This window comes from Pelobates fuscus, chromosome 7 (assembly GCF_036172605.1).
Source record: "Pelobates fuscus isolate aPelFus1 chromosome 7, aPelFus1.pri, whole genome shotgun sequence".
Lineage (NCBI taxonomy): Eukaryota > Metazoa > Chordata > Amphibia > Anura > Pelobatidae > Pelobates > Pelobates fuscus.
The window spans coordinates 81,959,930-81,980,516 of NC_086323.1; the positions used below are offsets into that span (position 1 = coordinate 81,959,930).

General features: G+C 44.7%; 1 protein-coding gene across 1 annotated transcript; it reads right to left on the bottom strand.

Annotated features, from left to right (window-relative positions):
• Positions 1–3,429: 3,429 nt before the first annotated feature.
• Positions 3,430–17,387, bottom strand: LOC134569163 (putative ferric-chelate reductase 1). The gene is made up of 4 exons (XM_063428073.1): positions 17,186–17,387; positions 5,122–5,261; positions 4,064–4,155; positions 3,430–3,934 (listed from the first exon to the last, which is right to left on the bottom strand). The coding sequence occupies exons 1-4, from the start codon at positions 17,385–17,387 to the stop codon at positions 3,430–3,432; spliced, it is 939 nt and encodes a 312-aa protein (XP_063284143.1).
• Between the last annotated feature and the right edge of the window lie 3,200 nt (positions 17,388–20,587).

Here is a 20,587-nt window from a genome sequence, read left to right on the forward strand (position 1 = left end):
TCCTCCCAGAGAGACTGGAGATGCGAGGGAGAGTTAGGAAGCAGGGACAAGAAGGCCAGATCAGGAGTGCCACAGCCTAACTCCCAACAGCCTCAGCCTGCTACAGAACCCCAGGAAACCACCCTCCTGTATCCAAAAGGTAGAAAACTGGAGGGTGGCTATAAAAGTGTAAATATTGCATATGTGCCTCTCTCTGTGTGTCAGTATGTCTGTGTGTGTGTGTCAGTATGACTGTCTGTGTGTGTGTGCATGTCAGTATGTCCGTCAGAATATGTGTTTGTTTGTGTGTGTGTCAGTATATGTGTTTGTGTATCTATATATTTTCAATGTGTGTATCTGCGTATTTGTATGTTATCATGGTATGCATCTGTATCTGTGTGTTCTCAATGTGTGTATCCATGTATCTGTATGTTTTCAGTATGTGTATCTGTGTGTGTATGTGTCAGTATATGTATCTGTATGTAATAAGTATGTGTATCTGTGTATCTGCATATGTGTCAGTGTTTGTTTCTGTGTGTCTTTGTATATGCATTTGTATAAGGTTATGTATCAGTGTATCTGCATGTGTGTTAATGTATCACTGTATGTTGTCATTGTGTGTATCTGTGTATCTACAGGTGATACTCGAAAAATTTGAATATCGTGCAAAAGTTCATTTATTTCAGTGATGCAACGTAAAAGGGGAAACAAATATATGAGATAGATGCATTACATGCAAAGCAAGATAGTTCAAGCCGTGATTTGTCATTGGTGCGATGATTATGGCTTACAGCTCATGAAAACCCCAAATCCACAATCTCAGTAAATTAGAATATTGTGAAAAGGTGCAATATTCTAGGCTCAGTGTCCCACTCTAATCAGCTAAGTAAGCCATAACACCTGCAAAGGGTTTTGCACCTTTAAATGGTCTCTCAGTCTGGTTCAGTGGGAATCACAATCATGGTGAATACTGCTGACCTGACAGTTGTGCAGAAAACCATCATTGACACCCTCCATAAGGAGGGAAAGCCTCAAAAGGTAATTGTGAAGGAAGTTGGATGTTCCCAAATTGCTGTATTAAAGCACATTAATAGAAAGTTAGGTAGAAGGGAAACGTGTGGAAGAAAAAGGTGCACAAGCAGCAGGGATGACCACAGCCTGGAGAGGATTGTCAGGAAAAGGCCATTCAAAAGTGTTGGGGACTTTCACAAGGAGTGGACTGAGGCTGGAGTCAGCGCATCAAGAGCCACCACACACAGACGGATCCTGGACATGGGCTTCAGATGTCGTATTCCTCTTGTCAAGCCGCTCCTGAACAACAAACAACGTCAGAAGCGTCTTACCTGGGCTAAAGAAAAACAGACCTGATCTGTTGCTCAGTGGCCCAAAGTCCTCTTTTCTGATGAGAGCAACGTTTGCATCTCATTTGGAAACCAAGGACTAAGAGTTTGGAGGAAGAATGGAGAGGCACACACTGCAAGATGCTTGAAGTCCAGTGTGAAGTTTCCACAGTCTGTGCTTCATGAAGTCCAGGGTCAATGCAGCTTTCTACCAGGAGATTTTGGAGCACTTCATGCTTCCTTCCGCAGATGAGCTTTATGGGGATGCTGACATCATTTTCCAGCAGGAAAATACCCATACTGCCAAAAGCACCAAAGCCTGGTTCAATGACCGTGGGATTACTGTGCTTGATTGGCCAGCAAACTCGCCTGACCTGAACCCCATAGAGAATCTATGGGGCATTGCCAAGAGAAAGATGAGAGACATGAGACCGAAAAATGCAGAAGAGCTGAAGGCCGCTATTGAAGCATCCTGGTCTTCCATAATACCTCAGCAGTGCCACAGGCTGATAGCTTCCATGCCACGCCGCATTGAGGCAGTAATTGCTGCAATAGGGGCCCAAACCAAGTACTGAGTCCATATGCATGCTTATACTTTTCAGAGGTCCGATATTGTTCTATGTACACTACTTGTTTTATTGATTGCATGTAATATTCTAATTTACTGACATTGTGGATTTGGGGTTTTTTATGAGCTGTAAGCCATAATCATCGCACTTATGACAAATCATGGCTTGAACTATCTTGCTTTGCATGTAATGCGTCTATCTCATATATTAGCTTTCCCTTTTACGTTGCATTACTGAAATAAATGAACTTTTGCGCGATATTCTAATTTTTCGAGTATTACCTGTAAATTTATTCAGTGTGTGTATCTGTATGTGTGTCCGTGTGTATCTGTGAGTCAGTATGTGTGTCCGTGTGTATATGTGTCTGTTTAACTTCATGTGTGTCAGTTTGGGTGTCAGTATGAATATCTGTGTATCTGCATGTGTTTCAGTTTGTGTGTGTGTATCTGTGTATCAGTGTGTGTGTGGCAGCGTATGTGTATATGTGCATACACCTCAGCATTCAAAAGCCAACACCAAACACCAATGCACCCCTACATTTAAACTTCAACACTATATACAAACACACCTCTGTGTTAAACACCAACATTTTATATGAACACACCCCTGCATTCAAAAGTCAACACTACACGTAAATGCATGATTACATTAAAATACCAACACCACATACAAACACACCCCTACATTCACACAAACATACTCCATACAAAAACATGCTTACATTCAAACACACACACTGTTCAGTGCTAAATATAACCATGCAATCATGAGAAAATGGGAGAGCCCCAGCTGGCAGAGCATTGAGGCAGTTGCACGACAGATGGGGATCTAAATTTTGGCCAACCTTGCGAAGGCGGGCCCAAAAAAATCTTGCACCTTGGCCCTCTCTTCTTTAGTTCCGTCACTTTGTTGGGGTGGAAGGCCTGATTGCCTTCCAGGGAGTGGAAGGAAGGCAGGATCAAAGGGGGCCCAAGAAAATGCTTGCCCAGGGTCCAGTCAATATATATATGCTTGGATAGGTGCAAAGGGTGGAGCTTATACAATGACTTACAGGGAGTGCAGATGGAAGCACTCCGTTGTAAAAGCAGACATGAATATAGCAGTGTTGATCACATTAAAAGTTTTCACATCTCACAAACACGTTTGTTAATAAAATGGATAGGTAAAATATTAGAAAGCCTTCTCAGCATAATGAAGGGTGTTCTTGTCCTAACCAGTAATGGGATATTTATAGAATGCCTTATTCAAAAGATGAGCTGACTAACTCTGTAGGCTAATTCGTCAGGAAAGAAGCATGCAGGATTTTCTATGTGGTCTATTGTATTTTTACCATGATTATTTGATTGGTTTATGTGTCAGGGTTATACTACAATATATTATATGTATTTTTATGTCAGCCTGTCCTTGCCCACCAGAAGGAAATTAATGGACCCGTCAAAATGAATGGACCCGTGCCTTTTCTATCAGAGATCACCCTACTTTCAGAACTGTCTAAGTATTCATAAATCAATGATGTGTAACTGTGTATTACATTACTGCAACTAACTATCCGGATTAAATGGACAGGTGCAGTTAAAAATACTCACCAATAATATGGATCCACTATTAGTAGACTGTTTAGCTACTGTTGTGGTGCTGGTACTTCCAGAAGAATTAGATTGTTTAGCTACAGTTGTGGTGCTGGTGCTTCCTGAAGAAGTAGATTGATTCGCTATAGTTGTGGTGCTGGTGCTTCCAGAGGAAATCGATTGATTAGCTATACTTGTAATACTGGTATTTCCTAAAGAATTAGATTGTGTAGCTATAGCCGTGATGCCGATGTTTCTTGAAGAATTAGATTGTGTAGCTATAGCCGTGATGCCGATGTTTCTTGAAGAATTAGATTGTGTAGCTATAGCCGTGATGCCGATGTTTCTTGAAGAATTAGATTGTGTAGCTGTAGTTGGGGTGCTCACTGTTGTACTGGATGTAGTTGCTGCAACATAGGTTAGTGTAGAACTAGCTACATTTATCCAGAATATTTTTTCCACTTGTACAACTGTGGCTCTGTCAAAGGTACATAAATACATTCATGTATTTTGTTATTAAAATACATATTCATCACATTTATCATCAGTGTAGGGTTCTTAATTGTGTGGAGCAGTGGCTCCAGCCTATACTACGAGGGAGATTTACCTGAATTGGAGATTTGTAATGTTAGCATTTGGTGCTACCCAAGTTACTTGTATGTTTGATTTCTTCGAGTTACTGGTATGACTCACCGCACTCTGTGGAATAAATAAAACAATTGGTGTTAAAGCTGTCATACAGTAGTGGTGATATTACTAAACTGTGAAATGTAATGAATTCAAATTATTTTTCAATTTTAAGGCAAAATTAGTTTAGAAAATAGCTAAATTGGAGATGTTTTCCACTTTTGCTATTTATACCTACCTTTTGAAATTCACTTTAAATTCATTTTGAAATCCTTACAATTCACACTTTAGTAAATAAACCTGATGGTATGATCGTTGATAACTAGTGTATTACAATAACGTATACCCCCACAATAGATGTCCCATAAAGCTGATGGGAGGAGCTAAGGGGCATGGGAGAACCTCATGTGAACCTCATCACTGGCAATACCCAAAGGGGGCCTGCCTTCACCTGCCTTCCCACCGGACTGACTGCCATTTTACACAGGCTGACTCACTAACGGTGAACCATGCAGAGAGTGTTGTTACAGCATGCTCTACATGGTGTTAGAACCCTCAGTGTAATGCAGGTGCATCTAACGATACACATGTGCATGTTTTCTATTGTCTCAAACTGCAGGACACCATGGAGCAAATTTGAGACAGTGGGACAGGATCCTGAAATAGAGATTGCGCTGGCAACATTGGGACAGTTGGGGACAATGGTAAAGGGGTCACACTAACCTGCATAATGGCACACAGCAATCTAGCATGTTTAAAGTACAACTAAGGCAAGAAGGCTAAATGTGTGTAAAAGCATCAGCTCACAGTCATAAGCTGTGATTTCAATAAAGAGGGGGGTGCAGTGCCTGGAATGTCCTTGGATTGTGTACATATAACCATTAAAACGAGGAGAAATAGGAAACTGAAAGTGAAGTACGTAAAAAATACAGTATGGTGAGGGTACACTTTATAGGAGTTTAGGTGAGGCTCCACTTGGATGGAATATTCACTGCCTGAGGACACGGTGGTGTACTTAGGATCTTTTGTTATACTCACCGCAGTGGTCGTGCATGTCAACATTTGTGCATTTGAGTTATTGATCTCAAAAGATCCTATAGGAATGTTACTGCTACCGGCACGAGCCTGAATCAGAAAACCAGTGAACTGGGTTGCTCCTGGATTAGTGTTGAGAGTGACTGTAAAATGAAAGACATTGGATACAATGAGTAGACTGTCTAGAGCAGGGGTGCTCAAAAGGTAGATCACCAGATGTTGTAAAGCTACAACTCCCATGATGTTTCATATTTTTTGCTCTTAATACTTTTGCCAGTTGATAAAGTGTTACTCTGAATAAAAAAACGGTGTTTAATAAAACACTACATATAGTTAAATTAACCCTTACTATCCTGTTCCCCCACCTTAAAACCTGCGAGCAATAGATGTCCAAGTTACACAAACTTTTAAAGAGACACGATAGGCATCAAAACAACCTCAGCTTAATGAAGCAGTTTTGGTGTATAACTCATGCCACTGCAGTCTCATTTCTCAATTTACTGCCATATAGGAGGTAAATCACTTTTGTTTCTGTTTATGTAGTCCTAGTCACCCTTCACTTATTACATTACCATTACCTTAGTATGCCCTCTTTTATTACAGGCCTACTCGTTCGTTGGTTTCGGCACACCTCAGCCAACACTGCATCAGCTAACATATTCCATAACCAATTAAATTCGAGCACAAATATACATATAGTGTAGATTGATATTAGTCCAATAGACAATGTGCCAAAATATCAGAATATTGCAGGATGTAATGATACTTTTTTAATGGACTAACATAATAGTTAAAGGGACACTATAGTCACCAGGGCCGGACTGGCCCACCGGGATACCGGGAAATTTCCCGGTGGGCCGCGGCACCTGGGGGCTGCAGAGGTATGTGCCACCGGGTGGCCGGTCCGGTGGCACACTCAGAGGGGGCCGGCCGCTTTCCACGCTGGTGCCGCCGGGCCGGGTGGCAGCCTCGCCGGTCCGGCGGCACTTCTAATGCTGAGGACGGAAGGAGGAGGAGGAGGAGGGAGGAGCATGTCTCTGTACCATGCTCCCTCGCGGTTCCTGTGCTGTGAATTGTGGGAACCGCGAGGGAGCATGGTACAGAGACATGCTCCTCCCTCCTCCTCCTCCTCCTTCCGTCCTCAGCATTAGAAGTGCCCGGCGGCACCAGCGTGGAAAGCGGCCGGCCCCCTCTGACTCCTCTCAGGTAAATGGAGGAGAGGAGGGGATGGGGGATAATATAGAGACAAAAGGGGGGGGGGGATAATATAGAGACAAAAGGGGGGGGGGGGATAATATAGAGACAAAAGGGGGGGGGGGATAATATAGAGACAAAAGGGGGGGGATAATATAGAGACAAAAGGGGGGGGGATAATATAGAGACAAAAGGGGGGGGGATAATATAGAGACAAAAGGGGGGGGATAATATAGAGACAAAAGGGGGGGGATAATATAGAGACAAAAGGGGGGGATAATATAGAGACAAAAGGGGGGGATAATATAGAGACAAAAAAGGGGGGAATATAGAGACACAAAAGGGGGGGGATAATATAGAGACAAAAGGGGGGATAATATAGAGACAAAAAAGGGGGGATAATATAAAGACAAAACAGGGGGGATAATATAGAGACAAAAAAGGGGGGAATATAGAGACACAAAAGGGGGGGATAATATAGAGACAAAAAAGGGGGGATAATATTGAGACAAAAAAGGGGGGATAATATAAAGACAAAACAGGGGGGATAATATAGAGACAAAAAAGGGGGGGATAATATAGAGACAAAAGGGGGGGATAATATAGAGACAAAAAAGGGGGTATAATATAGAGACAAAAAAGGGGGGCATAATATAGACACACAAAAGGGGGGATAATATAGAGACACAAAAGTGGGGACTATAGAGACACAAAAGGGGGGATAATATAGAGACACAAAAGGGGGGATAATATAGAGACACAAAAGGGGGGGAATATAGAGACACAAAAGGGGGGGGAATATAGAGACACAAAAGGGGGGGGGAATATAGAGACACAAAAGGGGGGATAATATAGAGACAAAAAAGGGGGGATAATATAGAGACAAAAAAGGGGGGATATAGAGACACAAAGGGGGGGGATAATATAGAGACAAAAAAGGGGGGGATAATATAGAGACACAAAAGGGGGGATAATATAGAGACACAAAAGGGGGGGATAATATAGAGACACAAAAGGGGGGGAATATAGAGACAAAAAAGGGGGGGAAATATAGAGACAAAAAAGGGGGGATAATATAGAGACACAAAAGGGGGGATATAGAGACACAAAAGGGGGGGGAATATAGAGACACAAGGGGGGAATATAGAGACACAAGGGGAGGGGGGGAAATAAAACCGAGATAGGGAAGAAAGAGACAGTGGGAGAATAGAGAGAGACAGAGGGGGAGGGAGAGTGAGACACAAGGGGAGAAAGAGGGGGATAGAGAGATAGTAGAGAGGGAGAGAGACAGGGAGAAGGGGGAAAAAGAGACAGAGGGGAAGAGAGAGATACACAAAGGGAGGGAGAGTGAGACACAAGGGGAGAAAGAGGGGGATAGAGAGATGGTAGAGAGAGACAGGGAAAAGGGGGGAAAAGAGACAGAGGGGAAGAGAGATACACAAGGGGAGGGGGAGAAAGAGGCAGAGGGGGAAGAGAGTGACTGGGAAGGAGAGGGGTGACATGGACACAGAGGAGCAGTGAGGGGGAGAAAGAAATATATATATATATATATATATATGACTGGTGGATCCAGGGGGGGCAACGGGCAATTGCCCTTTCCCCCCCAGATGCTCTCCCCTGCTGGCCAATGCAAGGCTGGCACTGTCCAAGCACCATGTGCCTTCACGAACCGGAGGGGAGATCAGAGATATCCCTCCCTGTTCTGGAGGCACCATGCAGGCAGCCAGCAGGGGAGGGAGGAAGAGAGGACCCGGGAGCTCAGCCTGCAGCTCCTCCGGGTCCTTCTTGCGCGAGTACAGAACGTTGCCGCGGTTACAGTGGTAACGCTCCAGCTCTCGCGAGAGTTAACTCTAGCGCTGGAGCTACGGGCTAGAGTTCACTCTCACCACTGCGACCTCTAGCCCCATACACACACCCAGACCCCCCCACACACACAGCCCCACACACCAAACCTTTCACACAAACTGCACCCCTCACACATTGCACCACTGCTCCTATACCCTACTACAGCCCCATATCACAGCAGACCCCAGGTAAGTTGTCAAACTGTTCTTAAACGGTTTGACTACTTACTCTGGGAGCGGGTCCCGGCACTCCTGGCACCATAACCACTACACAGAGCAGTAGTGGTTATTGTGCATGGATTATTTCTTTAAATCTATAAGTGCCCCTCCCAATGTCAGGCTCTGGATCCGCCACTGGTGTGTGTGTGTGTGTATATATATCATGTATATTTATGTGTGTATTAGTTATATATATAGAATTATGCCTATTATATTTACACATGTATTAATGTACATATATATATCCGTAATACACAGAGAAATGTCATTGATATGTACAATATGTAATAAGCAGATATTGGCCCAGTCTTGTTGCTAGGTACATACTCCAGCACAATAACATATTTAAAGTGAAGAGTGCACCCACAGGACCTCAAAATAAACAAGATAACGTAATTTTTTACAGTTGTGCCCTACATACATTCACCATTTCAGTCCCATTACCAAGCTTTCCTTAATATGTCATGGTAGTTGGACTGAAACATTGGTTATATGCAAAGACACGTCTGCTTAAAAAAGCCTATATGTGCTTTTTTTCACGTTGGAGTAATAATTTTTAATCTTAAATGATCTTTTCTAACGCTGTATCTGCACGCTATGCTGGCGCGACGCATTATGGGGCTGGTAAATATTTTTTTCCAGGGCTGCTTTTAGTTCCCAGTCCGGCCCTGATAGTCACCTGAACAACTTCAGCTTAATGAGGTTGTTTAGGTGAGTGCTACAGCTACCCGGAGCCTTTTTCTTGTAAGCACTGTATTTTCTGAGAAAATGCAGTGTTTACATTGGAAGCTTGAAACACCTCTTGTTGCAGTCAAACAGACGGCCACCAGAGGGACTTCCGAGTTCAGAGGCCCTAAAAAGGCCTCTCGTCCGATGCATTCTGGGTGAACGCGCTTTGTGTGCTGATAGCCTGTCAGCACTGCTGTGGGCGTGGCTTCAGCTGACAGCTGAAGCCCGAACCCACAGGGACGCTATCTGGCCACATTAGTGGTTGAAGGGGGGGGGAGACCTACTCTCCTCCCCCCCCCCGGCCCCCACCCCTGTGCGGCGGGTGGGGGCCCTAAAATTTAAAATAAGGGGGGGACATACTGCCCCCCCGGCCCCCACCCCTGTGTGGCGGGTGGGGGCCCTAAAATTATCAATAAGGGGGGACCTATTGTCCCCCCCGGCCCCCACCCCTGTGCGGCGGGTGGGGGCCCTAAAATAAAAAATATGGTGGGGGACATACTGCCCCCCCGGCCCCCACCCCTGTGCGGCGGGTGGGGGCCCTAAAATTAAAAATAAGGGGGGGACCTACTGTCCCCCCCAGCCCCCACCCCTGAGCGGCGGGTGGGGGCCCTAAAATTAAAAATAAGGGGGGCCTACTGTCCCCCCCCAGCCCCCACCCCTGAGCGGCGGGTGGGGGCCCTAAAATTATCAATAAAGGGGGGATCTATTGTCCCCCCGGCCCCCACCCCTGTGCGGCGGGTGGGGGCCCTAAAATAAAAAATACGGGGGGGACATACTGCCCCCCCCGGCCCCCACCCCTGTGCGGCGGGTGGGGGCCCTAAAATTATCAATAAGGGGGGACCTATTGTCCCCCCCTGCCCCACCCCTGTGCGGCTGGTGGGGGCCCTAAAATTAAAAATAAGGGGGGGCCTACTGTCCCCCCCCGGCCCCCACCCCTGAGCGGTGGGTGGGGGCCCTAAAATTATCAATAAGGGGGGGATCTATTGTCCCCCCGGCCCCCACCCCTGTGCGGCGGGTGGGGGCCCTAAAATAAAAAATACGGGGGGGACCTACTGTCCCCCCCTGGCCCCCACCCCTAAGCGGCGGATGGGGGCCCTAAAATTAAAAATAAGGGCGGGACATACTGCCCCCCCCGGTCCCCACCCCTGTGCGGCGGGTGGGGGTCCTAAAATCAGGGCTGCCATCAGAAATGTTGGGGCCCCTGACAAAGCACAAGGTCTGGGCCCCCCCTCCCCCGCCCCCTCCCTCCCGGGCCCGCCCACGCCCTACCTAGTCTGCTGACAATGATGCGGGACTGAATGTGGTGTGTATAGTGGAAGTGAATTAGAATGTGTGTAATGGATGTAGTGTTTGTGTGTATTAGATACTGTTTGTGCAGTGAATGCAGAGTGTGTGTTTGTGTAGCGGATGCAGTGTGTATAGTGAACGCAGAGTGTGTTTGAGTAGTGGATGTAGTGTGTGTACAGTGATGTAGTGTGTGTTTGTGTAGTGGATGTAGTGTTTGTATGTACTAGATGAAATGTGTTTAGTGGATGCAGTGTCTGTAGTGGATGTAGTGTGTGTATTAGACGCAGTGTCTGTGTATAGTGAATGCAGAGTGTTTCAATTTGTGGTGGATGTAGTGTGTGTACTGTGAATACAGGATGTTTGTGTAGTGGATGCTGTGTGTACAGTTAATGCAGAGTGTGTGTCAGTATAGTGAATCCAGAGTGTGTGCATAGTTTAGTGAATGCAGAGTGTGTGTTAGTGTGTAATGAATGCAGAGTGTGTGTTAGTGTGTAGTGAATGCAGTGTGTCAGTGTAATGAATGTAGTGTGTGTGTAAATGTGTAGTGAATGCAGAGTGTGTGTAAATGTGTAGTGAATGCAGAGTGTGTTAATGTGTAGTGAATGCAGAGTGTGTTAATGTGTAGTGAATGCAGAGTGTGTGTTAATGTGTAGTGAATGCAGAGTGTGTGTTAATGTGTAGGGAATGCAGAGTGTGTGTTAATGTGTAGGGAATGCAGAGTGTGTGTTAATGTGTAGGGAATGCAGAGTGTGTGTTAATGTGTAGGGAATGCAGAGTGTGTGTTAATGTGTAGTGAATGCAGAGGGTGTGTTAGTGTGTAGCGGATGCAGAGTGTGTGTTAGTGTAGTGAATGCAGAGTGTTAATGTGTAGTGAATGCAGAGAGTGTTTGAGTAGTGGATGTAGTGTGTGTACAGTGATGTAGTGTGTGTTTGTGTAGTGAATGTAGTGTTTGTATGTACTAGATGAAATGTGTTTAGTGGATGCAGTGTCTGTAGTGGATGTAGTGTGTGTATTAGACACAGTGTCTGTGTATAGTGAATGCAGAGTGTTTCAATTTGTGGTGGATGTAGTGTGTGTACTGTGAATACAGGATGTTTGTGTAGTGGATGCTGTGTGCACAGTTGATGCAGAGTGTATGTTAGTGTAGTGAATGCAGAGTGTGTGCATAGTTTAGTGAATGCAGAGTGTGTGTTAGTGTGTAATAAATGCAGAGTGTGTGTTAGGGTGTAGTGAATGCAGAGTGTGTCATTGTAATGAATGTAGTGTGTGTGTAAATTTGTAGTGAATGCAGAGTGTGTGTTAATGTGTAGTGAATGCAGAGAGTGTGTTAATGTGTAGTGAATGCAGAGAGTGTGTTAATGCGTAGTGAATGCAGAGAGTGTGTTAGTGTAGTGAATGCAGAAAGTGTGTTAGTGTAGTGAATGCAGAGAGTGTGTTAATGTGTAGTGAATACAGAGAGTGTGTTAGTGTGTAGCGGATGCAGAGTGTTAATGTGTAGTGAATGCAGAGAGTGTGTTAGTGTGTAGCGGATGCAGAGTGTGTGTTAGTGTAGTGAATGCAGAGTGTGTTAATGTGTAGCGAATGCAGAGAGTGTGTTAGTGTAGTGAATGCAGAAAGTGTGTTAGTGTAGTGAATGCAGAGAGTGTGTTAATGTGTAGTGAATGCAGAGAGTGTGTTAGTGTGTAGCGGATGCAGAGTTTGTGTTAGTGTAGTGAATGCAGAGAGTGTGTTAGTGTGTAGCGGATGCAGAGTGTGTGTTAGTGTAGTGAATGCAGAGTGTTAATGTGTAGTGAATGCAGAGAGTGTGTTAGTGTGTAGCGGATGCAGAGTGTGTGTTAGTGTAGTGAATACAGAGTGTGTTAATGTGTAGCGAATGCAGAGTGTGTGTCAGTATAGTGGATGCAGTGAGTGTGTTAGTGTGTAGTGTATGCAGAGTGCATGTTGTATTAGTGAATGCAGTGTGTGTATTGTATTAGTGTATGCAGTGTGTTTGTTGTGTTAGTGTATGCAGTATGTATGTTGTGTTAGTGTATGCAGTATGTATGTTGTGTTAGTGTATGCAGTGTGTGTGTTAGTGTATGCAGTGTGTGTGTTAGTGTATGCAGTGTGTGTTGTATTAGTGTATGCAGTGTGTGTTGTGTCAGTGTATGCAGAGTGTGTTGTGTCAGTGTATGCAGAGTGTGTTGTGTTGGTGTATGCAGAGTGTGTTGGTGTATGCATAGTGTGTTGTGTTGGTGTATGCATAGTGTTTTGTGTCAGTGTATGCATAGTTTTTTGTGTCAGTGTATGCAGAGTGTGTGTTGTGTTAGTCTATGCAGAATGTGTTGTGTAAGTGTATGCAGAGTGTGTGTGTTGTGTTAGTGTATGTAGTGTGTGTGTGTTGTGTTATTGTATATAGTGTGTGTGTGTGTGTTGTGTCAGTGTATGCAGTGTGTGTGTGTGTGTGTTGTCAGTGTATGCAGTGTGTGTGTGTGTGTTGTGTCAGTGTATGCAGTGTGTGTGTGTGTGTGTGTTGTGTCAGTGTATGCAGTGTGTGTGTTGTGTCAGTGTATGCAGTGTGTGTGTGTGTGTGTTGTGTCAGTGTATGCAGTGGGTGTGTGTGTGTGTTGTGTCAGTGTATGCAGTGTGTGTGTGTGTGTGTTGTGTCAGTGTATGCAGTGTGTGTGTGTGTTGTGTCAGTGTATGCAGTGTGTGTGTGTGTTGTGTCAGTGTATGCAGTGTGTGTGTGTGTGTGTGTGTGTGTTGTGTCAGTGTATGCAGTGTGTGTGTGTGTGTGTTGTGTCAGTGTATGCAGTGTGTGTGTGTGTTGTGTCAGTGTATGCAGTGTGTGTGTGTGTGTGTGTTGTGTCAGTGTATGCAGTGTGTGTGTGTAAATGTGCTGGGGTGTGGGGGAGGGGGGGGGCATTTTAACATAATTAAAAAAAAATAAAATAATTAAATTGTTTCTCCCCCCTCCCTGCTTACCTGTGTCTAGGGAGGGGGGAGATTCCATCCCTGGTGGTCCGGTGGCATGGTGGGGCCCCCCGGCTTCCCAGTTACCGCAGAGGGGGCCCAGGCAGCACACAGCCTCCTCTCTCCTCCAATAACTCTCGCGAGACCCGCGGAGCGTTGCCATGGCAACCGGGTCTCGCGAGAGTTATTAGCAGAAACGAGAAGAAGAGAAGCTGTGTGCTGCCTGGGCCCCCTCGGCGGTAACTGGGAAGCCGGGGGCCCGGGGCTGCACACATAGATAGCGATATTCGCTATCTATGTGTGCAGAGAGGGAAAGTGGGGCCCAGGACTGCCAGAGCAGTCCGGGCCCCCCAGGGCCGCCGGGCCCGTGACAACTGTCACGGTTGTCACCCCCTGATGGTGGCCCTGCCTAAAATTATCAATAAGGGGGGACCTATTGTCCCCCCCGGCCCCCACCCCTGAGCGGCGGGTGGGGCCCCTAAAATTATCAATAAGGGGGGGGACCTACTGTCCCCCCCTCGGCCCCCACCCCTGAGCGGCGGGTGGGGGCCCTAAAATTATCAATAAGGGGGGACCTATTGTCCCCCCCGGCCCCCACCCCTGAGCGGTGGGTGGGGGCCCTAAATACAAAGGGGGGGGACCCTAGTTAACCCTCCCCCCCAAAAAAAATTATCTCCCTACCTACCCCCCTCACCCAAAAATAATGAGGGGGGACCCTTTAACTAAAAACCTGTAAAGAAAAAAAAATAAGATAAAAACAACTTACCATTCAATGTTTTCTTTCTTCTGAAATCTTCTTTCTTCAGCCCCAAAAAAGGCCAAATAAAAAGCCATAATAACCGACGCAATAAAAAAAAAAAAAAACCTGAGCGCAAAAAAAATAATCCATCTTCACCCATGGAGGGCTCCGCGCAGACTGAGCTCCGCAGGGCGGGGGAAGGCTTATAAAGCCTTGCCCCGCCCTGCAATTAGGCTAAGAACACTCAGATTGGTGGGTTTAAGCCAATCAGAGTGCTCTTTGTCATTTTACAAGCGTGGGAAAGTTATTTGGAATTTTCCCACGCTTGTACAATGACACAAAGCACTGTGATTGGATGGATTTCAAGCCATCCAATCACAGTGCTCTTTGTCATTTTACAAGCGTGGGAAAGTTCTTTGGAATTTTCCCACGCTTGTAAAATGACACAGAGCACTGTGATTGGATGGATTTCAAGCCATCTAATCACAGTGCTCTTTGTCATTTTACAAGCGTGGGAAAGTTCTTTGGAATTTTCCCACGCTTGTAAAATGACACAGAGCACTGTGATTGGATGGATTTCAAGCTATCCAATCACAGTGCTCTTTGTCATTTTACAAGCGTGGGAAAGTTCTTTGGAATTTTCCCACGCTTGTAAAATGACACAGAGCACTGTGATTGGATGGATTTCAAGCCATCTAATCACAGTGCTCTTTGTCATTTTACAAGCGTGGGAAAGTTCTTTGGAATTTTCCCACGCTTGTAAAATGACACAGAGCACTGTGATTGGATGGATTTCAAGCTATCCAATCACAGTGCTCTTTGTCATTTTACAAGCGTGGGAAAGTTCTTTGGACTTTTCCCACGCTTGTAAAATGACACAGAGCACTGTGATTGGATGGCTTGAAATCCATCCAATCACAGTGCTCTGTGTCATTTTACAAGCGTGGGAAAATTCCAAAGAACTTTCCCACGCTTGTAAAATTACACAGAGCACTGTGATTGGATGGATTTCAAGCCATCCAATCACAGTGCTCTGTGTCATTTTACAAGCGTGGGAAAATTCCAAAGAACTTCCCCACGCTTGTAAAATGACAAAGAGCACTCTGATTGGCTTAAAAACACCAATCAGAGTGTTCTTAGCCTAATTGCAGGGCGGGGCAAGGCTTTATAAGCCTTCCCCCGTCCTGCGGAGCTCAGTCTGCACGGAGCCCTCCATGGGTGAAGATGGATTATTTTTTTTGCGCTCGGGTTTTTTTTTTTTTTTTTTTTTATTGCGGCGGTTATTATGGCTTTTTATTTGCCCTTTTTTGGGGCTGAAGAAAGAAGATTTCAGAAGAAAGAAAACATTGAATGGTAAGTTGTTTTTATCTTATTTTTTTTTCTTTACAGGTTTTTAGTTAAAGGGTCCCCCCTCATTATTTTTAGGGTGAGGGGGGTAGGTAGGGAGATAATTTTTTTTGGGGGGGAGGGTTAACTAGGGTCCCCCCCCTTTGTATTTAGGGCCCCCACCCACCGCTCAGGGGTGGGGGCCGGGGGGGACAATAGGTCCCCCCCTTATTGATAATTTTAGGGCCCCCACCCACCGCTCAGGGGTGGGGGCCGGGGGGGGGGGACAGTAGGTCCCCCCCTATTTTAAATTTTAGGACCCCCACCCACCACTCAGGGGTGGGGGCCGGGGGGGCAGTAGGTCCCCGCCCTTATTGTGAATTTTAGGGCCCCCACCCGCCGCAGAGGGGTGGGGGCCGGGGGGGGACAGTAGGTCCCCCCCTATTGTGAATTTTAGGGCCCCCACCCACCGCTCAGGGGTGGGGGCCGGGGGGGGCAGTAGGTCCCCCCCCTTATTGTGAATTTTAGGGCCCCCACCCGCCGCAGAGGGGTGGGGGCCAGGGGGGGACAGTAGGTCCCCCCCTATTGTGAATTTTAGGGCCCCCACCCACCGCTCAGGGGTGGGGGGACAGTAGGTCCCCCCCTTATTGATAGAAATTTTAGAAAGCGAGCTGAGCTGTCAGTCAGACAGCTCAGCTCGCGAACGCGCATTCCGCGCACATGCGCGGTAAAGCGCTCAGGTTCTTCATAGGGCGGCTGTCAGTGCCGCTCTATGAAGAACGCGATTGGTGCAGCGCGAAGCCGCGCATGCGCACCACATCGCGATGACGCTTCTCTCAGAGAAGCGTCCTATTGGGCCCCGCGATTTCGTCATTTTGACGAAAAAGGGGGCGCGGCCTGGCTGGGAGCTCGGCGCTGGAACGGAGATAAGTTTTTAATATAAAAACACCTCGAAATTTTTTTTTATTAAATGTAAGTTCATATAAAAGCAAGAAGGAATGCTGGGGGACCTGTCTTTCTTGCTTTTATATGTTGACTATAGAGTCCCTTTAAAAGACAAGCTTTCAAGAGTTTTCCTCTCTTCTTCAGGTCTGAAGCAATACTTATTATTAGTATTACTGTCTCTTCCACTGTTCGAAACCCTCTGCAAAAGCTTTTGTTGGAATCGCCATCAGCTGCCTCGTCATATTTACCTGAATCTCATCAAAGGTCTAAAATCTCTTCCTTTTCAAAGATTATTTTTGTTTTGGGAAAAGCCAGAAGTCGTAGGGCACCAAATCTTTCAACAGATGCTCGACCATCTTTGAAGTGTTTGTGCCACACTTTAATTTGCTCTGCACTCATTGCATTGTCCCCGAAAGTCTTCTGAATCATTTGAGTAGTTTCCACAGAGGAATGTTCAAGCTTAACACAAAATTTGATGCAGATTCGTTACCCTACTCATCATTTTGAATGTGACAGCCACACAGTACACATGCTCACTCAACGGCATTTAGCTCCCCCACTGACTAGTACAGTGAAGTCGTCATTGTTCACGCATGCACATTCTAGTCCTCTCCTTGGCTGCCAGGTTCCCCAGACATATTTATATATATATATATATATATATATATATATATATATATATATATATATATATATATATATATATATTTATAGTCACTCAGTCAAATACACTTATTAATATAAATTAATAGAACAACCAAAAACCATAAAACTAATGGAACTATAAATATACTTAGAACTCTGCTCTGAGTGTATCTAAGACAGATTTACCTGTAATTCTCTCTCCTGAACTGTAGGTTGATTTAGACAGTCCCACAGTATAAGGGGCGCTGCTTGTTTGAGCTGATGCCCCGTGACTTGGCTGCAGCGTGGTGCATGATCCCTCTATACCCTGTCCATTGGGATAGGCAGTAATACAGAGCGGGTAGAGCAATGCCAAAAGAAAGATCAAGTTCTGTGTGCACAGATTCATCTTTCTGGAGAAAGGTCAAGTTCAGAAAAGAAATGTATTATTTTTCTGTTAGCGTAATTAAACAATGTAAACTTTTTAGCAAATGAACCAAGTTTGTAAACATGACGCAGACACAGTTTGGAAGATTTTCATTTGATTCTAACTTCTTCCAATATAGAGAAAATAAAAACTGGCCAATGAAATAAATACTAAAGGACTACCCGGTAATCCCAATTTACTGCTGGATGACAAAGTGCCCTGCACTGCTTCTGGTCTAGCAATTGTCATTATATAACAGTATGGATGCCTGTTATAAGCAGAATAGACTTTAAATACTTTAAATGTAATAAACATTTTTGTGAGTTTGGACTCATTTCTATTACTGTTACTGCCTCCTTGCTACCCCTTCAGGACCTGAATCCTTTATGAATCCCATCTGTAGTTATTATGGTGACTATAGTGTCCCTTTAAGATTTAATATACAGAGCAGGATATAAAAACATCTAAAGCAAGTTAGCGTATGATTGAAAATAAAACCATTGATGGCATGCAGGCAGTGTTAATCACAGCCATGGGAGGTGTGGCTAGGGCTGCATTGACACCACAACTGCTTCATTAAGCAAATTTTGTTTTGATGCCTATACAGTGTCCTTTAATTGGCTGAGTCCAATGCAACTGGTGGCTATAGAGAGGCAAGGATTTGATGTATCATCAAGTCCCTACCCCTTCCCTCACAGCCCTGCTGTCAGTAGCATGGATTTTGGCTGATAAGGAAGACAGAGCACTGCACAAAGCAATGACAGATTGAGGAAGAGATAACTTGAGAGCAGAGATATATATATGTGGAGTGGGCTTTGATGCAATAACTGGGCATTGGCTGGGGAAAGATAATTTAGATTGGGAAAAAATAACTGGGGAGAGCAAGTGAGAGACTCCATAAGGATAGGGATAGATAACTGGATTAGTGGGATAGGAATAGGTAACTTGGGGACTAGGGATAGATAACTGGAGGTGGAAGGTAGGAATAGACAACTTGGGGGTAGGGCATGATTAATGGGGTAGTTTATAAAATTGTCTGATATGCAATTCCCATTATGCTCACCCTACAAGCCTGGTTGAGCATCATGGCAATTGCCACACCCTCCATGCTTGCAAAGTTAGCTTTTAAAGGTGGCTGAACATCATGGGAATTACACTTCATAATTGCACTTTACATTATTTATGGGGGCTAGTGACCTAGTTTTGTTCTCAAACTACACAGGAATACGGAATACTGACACTGTACACATACACATACATATACCCTTACTGACATTGCATGCATACAGGAACAGCAACATAAAAACTGACATTGCATTCACATGCGAAAACCCACCATGTACGCATAATTACATTTCAAGACCAATCAGAGCAAAATTAAAGGTTGCTCAGGACCTTAGGCGGGATGCCAAATTATCCCCTCTCATTGAGCCCTGGGCTCTGCTTCTGTGAGTGATGTGTATAAGAGTGTGTGTGTAGTGGCCAAGTGTTCTGGCTGAATTTTGTGTGAGGAATTATGTGTGTTGTAGGTGTGTTGTGTCTGTGTAGGGGAGTCAGAGTGTGGCCGGGTACTGTGTATGCAGTGTCTTAATTTTTATGGGTAATTTTAAATTTGCCCCCACCCAATACGTGTCAGGAGTGGGTGTAATTCCTACTGGTCGAATTGAGGTGCAGGTGGGGAGCAGAATTCATGGGGTTCCAGTTGGGAAACCTTGTTTGCACCTCTATTCAGTGCACATCACTGTAACAGCTCCTTCACAGTCTCTGCATTTAGTCAAAGACTCATAGTGCTGGACTCATTGCTCAGAGTAATTGACTACCACCAGAGAACCACGAGGGAGCTCTTAAAAGGACCCGCAGCTTATAGAGATGCAGATCACAAAGCTAGCCCAAGTACAGGGCAGAGCAGAGAGGTCTATTGTTCTTCCCAACAACTCAAGGAAGCCCCTGTCTGAGACTGGCCCTGTTTTCTCTCAACACACAAGAACATACATACAGACTTAAATAGACAGGTCAAAGACACATGACCATGCAAAATGTTACAGAGAGAGATGCCACAAAGACAGACATAAATGCAGAGTAAAACTAAAAATACGAATGAACACAGCACAATTCTACAAGCATATAAAAAGCATAGATGCACACATTGATATACTGAATAGATACCAATCTTAGTGGATTGATATCAGAACTACCAAATTTAGACTCAAATAGCCAAGCTTAACTATAGCTGTTTTTACTTGGAAAAGCATGTAAATAATATTAAAATATATATATAACCGAAAGTTAATTTTATTGTTGGCTATTTGAACCTCCTCAAATTAATTTATGTTGAATAGACTGATCATTTAGCAGCCAACTGACTCCCTTATAATGAATGGGCTTACCTTTTGAGCCACAGGGTGGATAGTTAGCTTTGACTCCTGCTTTGTACAGCTTAAGTAGAACCGGGTAACTTGGGGAGGGGCTGAGAAGAGCATTACACTGCACCGTAAAATGAGGAAACTATTCTGCCCTTTTGTGGCACAATTAGAAACCACTTAATTTTTTTGTCTTCTCATAAATCAACTGATGGAAAGTTGGGCGTAACTGTGTGTACTTGAGATAGCATGAACAAGGTCTGGATTTTGCAGTTCGACGTTAGTGAATAACCCTGTCTTCATGCCCTGATGCCTTCCACTAGTTGTATTTATGGCAAATTATTTCATTTGTAGGAAGCTCAGACCAGGATACTGTCCTTATTTGTTAAAGAATGATGAGGTACAAAGATGGGATCTACTTCCAAGTCAACAGAATTTAATAAAACCAGCTACTCCCTATTCAATTGCTTTTACATTAATCTGAAAATGTTGAAATCCAGTGGACAAATCATTTCCAGTCAATGTAAAATATGTAACTTCAATGTGTAGAAAATGGGTGAGGACACTGACATTTTAACTTGTCGCAGATTATTGCTGTATGGTTTAACTCTGTAACAAAAGGGAAACAATAACAGTGCCATTTGGGGTCACTTTTAGAAGCCTCAGACTAATGAGTGAGTTGATAAGTTCTATGTGGTTCTGAAAATCTATTGAGCACACAATAGACCCTGGAGGGTCTCCCGCATGCCCCAATGCAATTGTAATTGATGCTAGGCTTTCCAAGTTGCCCAGCACTAATCGCAATGCTATGTGCATACTATT